Source organism: Rutidosis leptorrhynchoides, chromosome 7 (genome assembly GCF_046630445.1).
Source record: "Rutidosis leptorrhynchoides isolate AG116_Rl617_1_P2 chromosome 7, CSIRO_AGI_Rlap_v1, whole genome shotgun sequence".
NCBI classification, from domain to species: domain Eukaryota; kingdom Viridiplantae; phylum Streptophyta; class Magnoliopsida; order Asterales; family Asteraceae; genus Rutidosis; species Rutidosis leptorrhynchoides.
The window spans coordinates 214,337-221,003 of NC_092339.1; the positions used below are offsets into that span (position 1 = coordinate 214,337).

The 6,667-nt window shown below is 37.5% G+C and overlaps 1 protein-coding gene across 1 annotated transcript; it reads left to right on the plus strand.

Annotated features, from left to right (window-relative positions):
- Positions 1–3,084: 3,084 nt before the first annotated feature.
- On the plus strand, positions 3,085–4,040 carry LOC139857810 (uncharacterized). The gene is made up of 2 exons (XM_071846649.1): positions 3,085–3,716; positions 3,758–4,040. Exons 1-2 carry the CDS (start codon positions 3,085–3,087, stop codon positions 4,038–4,040), a joined length of 915 nt encoding a protein of 304 aa, XP_071702750.1.
- The last annotated feature ends 2,627 nt before the right edge of the window (positions 4,041–6,667 follow it).

The following is a 6,667-nucleotide window of genomic DNA, read 5'->3' on the forward strand; positions in this document are numbered from 1 at the left end:
AATAAAAAAAAGATTAAAAGTGCTTCTCAAACATTTCAGCACTCCTATCTATCCGAATGAAAGTCTGCATAAAGACTTCATTACCCTTTTTCTCACCCCTCAAAAACAACTTCACTACCACTCCAAAATTCCTTTCCATCATTGACAAATGACCTAGAAGCTAAGATTACTACTGTTCTCACATTAGTAGCAAGGATTTGAGTCTTTATCAAGCCTATGACGATGGGTGTAGCATGACTGACTATGAGTGAATTCATTTCTTAGATCTATAGGGAACCCTAAACACTTGTGTGATTTATGTGACCCGTGAAAGTTAGCCTATGTCATGTAACCTCCTCGCATGCTTGCAGAGATAGTTTCGATCATAACATAGATGACTCACTTTATCTTTTGCTCTTACAATAAAAAGCAAACCACTTAGGTTATTAGAAAAGAAACTCCGAAAAGATTTCTTAAGGTAAAATGAGAGTTTGCTTGAGAACAAGCAAAGTCTAATTGTGGGATATTTGATATCGGCTAAAAAGTCACGTTTTCACTTCGGTATTAAGGCCCAAAAACAAGAAAGATTCGAACTTTGTTAGTAAAATACCCACTTCATCGGTTAGAATTGAAGAACAATTAATTACGAAGATGGTGCAAAAAGAATCAAGAGAATCGGAGCTAAAACGAAGATTCTAAAGCGAAAACGGTGAAAGACAAGAAATCAAGTTACGATCCAGGAATTTCAGCTGACCAGGCAAGCCAAGCGGCCTGCCAAGCGGCCTGCCAAGCGGCCTGCCAAGTGCCCTGCCAAGCGGCCTGCCAAACGGCTTGCCTGGCTTACAAACAACCTGCCAAACGGGTCAGACAAACGGCCCTTGCAAATGGCTTGGCTTGGCAAACGGCCCCTGCAAACGGCCTGCCAAACAGCCTACCAGCCATTTGCAGGGAAAATTTAGGCTTATTTAAAGGGTCTTTCTTATTCATTTCAACACACACTTCAATTCACTTCTTTCTCTCTCTTGTACAATATTAGTCATACTTTCAAGGTTTTTGACTCCGTGCGGGAAACCTAGTACCCGGAGAAGAATGCTGAAGATTGTATTAGGAGCGGTCTAGAGTCTTGAAGTTTTCACTTTTGTATTCGGAACTCGTTTAATCTACTGGTACTTCTATCCTTTATCTTTATATAATGTCTTTTATCATTATGTTCTGTGATATTGTTGCCATGATTAGCGAGTAGTTATCTTTAGTGTATGCTATGATGTAAGCAGTTATAATGCCGAAATAATATTATGGTTTGTGTATGTCGTTGAAATGCTTTCCGATTATGCTTTAAACTCAATCGCTTTTCCAACTAATAGAACGTAGTTATTGGCTCTGTTATTGGGAAGTCGCGAACCCCGATTCAGAGTACACTATCTGTGTCACCCCTTGGTAAGAGAAGTCTATCGGATACAACGTAAGATCGACTGAGGCACACCGATTGTAGTAAGTCTATCGAGCTTTGGATTCCGACTGAGGACTCTTTCGTAGTGAAACATCTGACTAGACCCTTAGTACATTGTCGGTCCCAGACCATGCTAGTGTAGTCACCAAGCATATAAACTTCTACGTGCATACTGAAGCACAACGGTTGTTGTAAGCTGTATCTCTGCTAAGTAAGGCCATGGAACCCGGTCAGTGTTGATTAGTACACTGCACCATAACATGGTCTCAAACATTGCACCCCGCTTGAGAGATTCTTAGTTAATTAAGGAACTGTTTGTTTTGACACATAAAAGTTTGGACCGTTAGGATAACCGAACGTGTTCATGGAAGTCAGCTTGACTTGGCCATGCTGTTCTTTATGGTTGAACTCTTTTTAAGGGCCTAACTATCTTTTAAAACCAATCATTAACGAAAGCATTGAAATACATAACGTCTCTCGGATATAGTAAACCATGTATTCTATTATGCTTAAGAAAGTTTAGACCTTTGTGGAATGTTAATACGTCACCCAACTGAGTCGCTCAATTGGATGAGCCATCTGAACGTGTATGCCTGTAGTCAAGAGACGAGTAAGAGCAGAATGTGAGGGATTAGTAGCAGATCTTAAAGGTCAACAGTTTGTGGGTGGTAAAAAATGGAAAAGTGTGAATCTTCAGGGTTGAATACACGAGAAAAGGAAAAGGACTCTTTGGTAGGATAGAAAGGTAAAAGTAATGTGACCCATGTGAACACTTCAAAAAAAGACAAAAAGAAAAAGAAACCTAGAGTCATTAAATGTGAGTGTAAATGGAAAATGCAAGCATCCAAAGATTTAAAGGAGGACACATGGGTTGTCAGGACACTAGATGATAAGCACAAATGTCTGCAAATAAGGGTAAGTAAACATTGCACATATAAATTTCTTTCTTCAAAGCTGGTGAATCAATTACCCACAAACCCTGAAATACCTACCAAGGCAGTTAAATCACAAATGGAGTCAGATCTAGAACTTGAAATTACTCATTCAAAGGCTTGGAGAGCATTGAATAAGGCACATATGGTTGTAAATGAGGAATATACTGGTCAATACAAGGATCTGTGGGATTATGTTGGTGAATTAAAAAGATGCAACCCAGGCACAACTGTTAGGGTGTTGACGAAGAATAATGATCCAAAAGCAAATACATGTGTCTTTAAGAGAATCTATGTCTGTTTGGGTCCATTGAAAGAAGGGTTTAAGGCATTAAGAAGAGATCTGTTAGGGGTTGATGGTGCTTTTATGAAGGAACCTGCAAGGGGTCAACTTCTTATGCAGTTGGTGTAGATTCCAACAATGGAATCTACCCTTTGGCCTATGCAATTATTGAGGCAGAAAACTACAATGCTTGGTGTTGGTTTCTAAATCTTGTGAAAGAAGATCTAGAACTTCAAACCAATTTCAATTTCACTTTTATCTTTGACAGACAGAAGGTAACAACTTTGTAATTTTTGCATTTTAATTATTTCAATTAAATGCAATTAATTTAGTATTGAAACCCTATTATTATATTATTATCACATGGACTTATCCCAGCACTAAAAAGGATATTCCCATCTGCTGAACATCGTTTCTGTTTAAGACACATCCATGAAAATATGAAGAAGAAATGGAATGGTCTTGTATACAAAAACCATCTTTGGAGTTGTGCTACTGCCACTACTGTACCTCAGTTTGAGAAAGCCATGTTGGATCTGAAGAAGTTCAATAAATATTGCTGGATTTACCTGTCTAAGATTCCACCGGCAAGGTCTCATTTTTCTGGTAGGGCTAAAACTGATGTTTTACTTAATAACATGTGTGAGATACTTAATAGATGGTTAGTTGAAGCTAGGGATAAGCCTATAATTACTTTTATAGAATATGTTAGGGAATACATGATGAAGAGAATAGTAAATGTGAAGAAGGTCATTGTAAAGAGTGAAGGGCAATTAACACCTGGTGCAACAAAACTGTTTGAGAATATCAAGGATGAGGCTAGGAAGTTTAATGTATTGTGGAGTGGTAGTGATCAGTATCAGGTTAGTGGGCTACATAATGAACAATGTGTAGTCGATTTGGTTAGAAGGACATGTGCTTGTAACAAATGGGAACTGACTGGTATGCCCTGTAAGCATGCAGTTGCAGCATTGTATAACCATACCTTTAACAGTATGGATGTGAGAGTACCTGAGGAGTGGGTTGATCAAGTTTATTGGATGGATACTTGGAAAAAGCTTACTCTTTCACAGTTAAGCCTGTAAATAGTAGATGTTTTTGGCCCAAATCCAGTGTGATTAATGTTCTACTACCACCAAAAAGGGTTGTATCTGCTGGTAGGCCCAAGAAAAATAGAAGAAAAGGATTAAATGAGGATGACAACATAACCAATGGTACTCATCTCTCAAGAAAGGGAAAAAGTACAACATGTGGAATATGTGGTGAGTATGGTCACAACAGGAGAGGCTGTACAACATCTAGTAAAGGAGCTGCAAGAATGGACAAGAGGAAGGCAAGCACTGCATCTGGAAGTGGGAGCAATAAGAAGAAGAAACCAAGCAATGGAGCAAATTAAGTGTGAACTTAGTACTTGTGTGTATTATGTTCAGTTTGAACTAATATGTGAACTTGGTACTTTTGTGTATGGTTATTAGCTTTGAACTTGTGTAGTATTTGGTCTATGTATGTACTATGTTAATTTGAAATTATGTCTGGTTTGAACTAATGTATGTACTTTTGTGTAGCTTTGAACTTTGTAGTATTTGAACTTTTGTCAAATTTGGTCATGTTAAGGTACTCATTAATATATGCATCTTGCTTCTGGTATTTGGTCATTTTATAACCTCTGTTTGTGTTACTTGTTAGTAGTGTATACACCAAATATGCAAATGTTTTACAAAGTAGAACTAGCCATTTCCATTTCATAATAAAGTTGATACAATAGTTGATGATGCAAAAGGTGTTCATACAAAGACACTGCAAAATACCATTGCTAGTCTGGTTACCAATATAATACAACAAAAAAAACCAAATACTAGCCTAAACATCAACATACTAGTCTACACTTATCATAATACATAACACCAAACATAGCAACACATATACAAACAACCAGCATCTTGTACATCCTTGCATTGTTTCTAACAATCATCAATTCTTCTTCTAGAGCATTGATATTCCTCAACAACCCAGGAATGATTTCCCTTGCTCGTTCACACATTGGTGGATCTAACCACAGAAAAAAGTTACAACCACCATTATTCTGAAATCAAATACGATTTATTACATTAAACAAAAAAACACACACAAATGCTCACCTTAAATCGAATTACTTATGTAATTTAAAAAAATGAGGGTTTTTTTTTACTAACCTGAATCGAGCAATTGTAATACCTTCTTCCTGGGTTTCTGTTTGTCCATGATGTACGTATGGTAGCGCCGATTCCACAATTGCAATTCACCATCGTTAATAGTATCGATTAGGAGGTTTAGGGTTTGGTTGTATCGAATGAGAGAAGAATAGGACACGAAGAATATTTAATACGGGGGCCAATTTAATGGGAGTAGTTGGTAGGTAATTTATTAAATATATGGATGGAACGTACAAGGACGAAATTGCCCTCACATGAAAGTCACGTGAAAGCAGCAAACGGAAAGGAATTGACGGATGAAACGTTTTTGGACTATCCGTGTAATTAGTCCATACTTTTGGACTAAGAGTTGAAAAAATCAAGTTTGGACTATCCGTTTGTTTTTGCGCAAACCACGGGGACTATCCGTGAAATTTTGTCTATCCACTACAAATGGATCAGATAGGGTGGATATTCATGAATGGAACATACGTTGTCATCCCTATTTACCGGTTTTGTTCTTGGATTGATTCGGATTTTTCTAAAGCATTAGTTGGGGCGGATTATAAAATTACGGCAGATCAATGCTGGGTTGTTTCTGTTGGGTTTTATTTTTTGGTTTCCAATTATGTAATGAAGCTCAAACCCAACAATTTAGGACCCAAGTTGTTGTTTGACCTAGTCAACATCTGAGGGCATCTTTTATCTCATGTTCCAGCTATTTTTCATCATAAGAGTGCATAGAGATAGATCAAGAAATAGAGTGAAACCCTAATTCCCGTCTACAGTGACAGCAGGCCAGAAAACCTTCGATCCCCGGAGATCCGACCGTTGAATCTTCTTCATTTTTGGGCTGTGTCTTCCTGACATCAGTGCCAACATTTTCAACCATTGAATTAGTCTCAAGTGGTCTGTAACTCGAGTTACAGCAGGTCGAACAGTAGCAGAATTTTGGGTGATGAAATTCTTCTTTTGTCTTTAATTGTTTCATATACTTGTTGATTATTGTTGTTCAAGAGTATGATGATGTTGTATACCTCTAGTTGATCTAGAGAAGGATTATTGTATTGCTCTCTTTATTGATGATAGTGAAATTTAAGTGGCTTACGAGTCCTGTGATTTTTACTCTCGATTTTGAGGGGTTTTTCACGTAAAAAGTCTCGTGTATTTAGTGTGTGCTTGATTATTGTTTAGCTACTGATTTGGAACAGATTTGGGGACTGATTTGGGTTGGATTTGATATAGCTTGTTTGTTAGTTTCCTCACGGGTTCATACGGGTCGGGAAAGTGTTGGTCAAACGGGTTTGTTTCCGCTTTGTAGATTGTCCGTTGTGATTATTTTCCCATCAAATTGGTATCTAGAGCTTAAGGTTTTTTGATTGACTTGTGTGAAAGATGGAAGCTAATACAAGTAAAATGATTAGTTTAAATGGTTCAAATTATCATGTTTGGAAAGGCAAGATGGAGGATCTTCTTTATGTGAAAGATTATTATTTGCCTGTTTTTACTGAGGATAAACCTGAGGAAAAATCTGATGCTCAATGGAAAATTTTGCATAGACAAGTATGTGAGTATATTCGGCAGTGGGTTGATGATAATGTTGTAAATCATATTACTGGAGAGACTGATGCTAAAGCCTTATGGAAAAAGCTTGAGCAGTTATATGAACGAAAGACTGGGAATAACAAGTTGTTCTTAATTAAGCAGATGATGGCTTTGAAGTATCATGATGGGACTCCTATTACAGATCACCTAAATGCATATCAGGGTATTATAAATCAGCTTGCAGGTATGGGTATCAAGTTTGAGGATGAGATTCAAGGTCTCTGGTTACTTGGTACATTACCAGACT

Excerpts from the sequence above, each read along its gene's own strand:
- LOC139857810 (XM_071846649.1), top strand. The coding sequence starts at position 3,085 with ATGAAGAAGAAATGGAATGGTCTTGTATACAAAAACCATCTTTGGAGT. Across the intron at positions 3,717-3,757 it reads AAAAAGCTTACTCTTTCACA|TGTGATTAATGTTCTACTAC; the intron begins GTTAAGCCTGTA and ends GCCCAAATCCAG.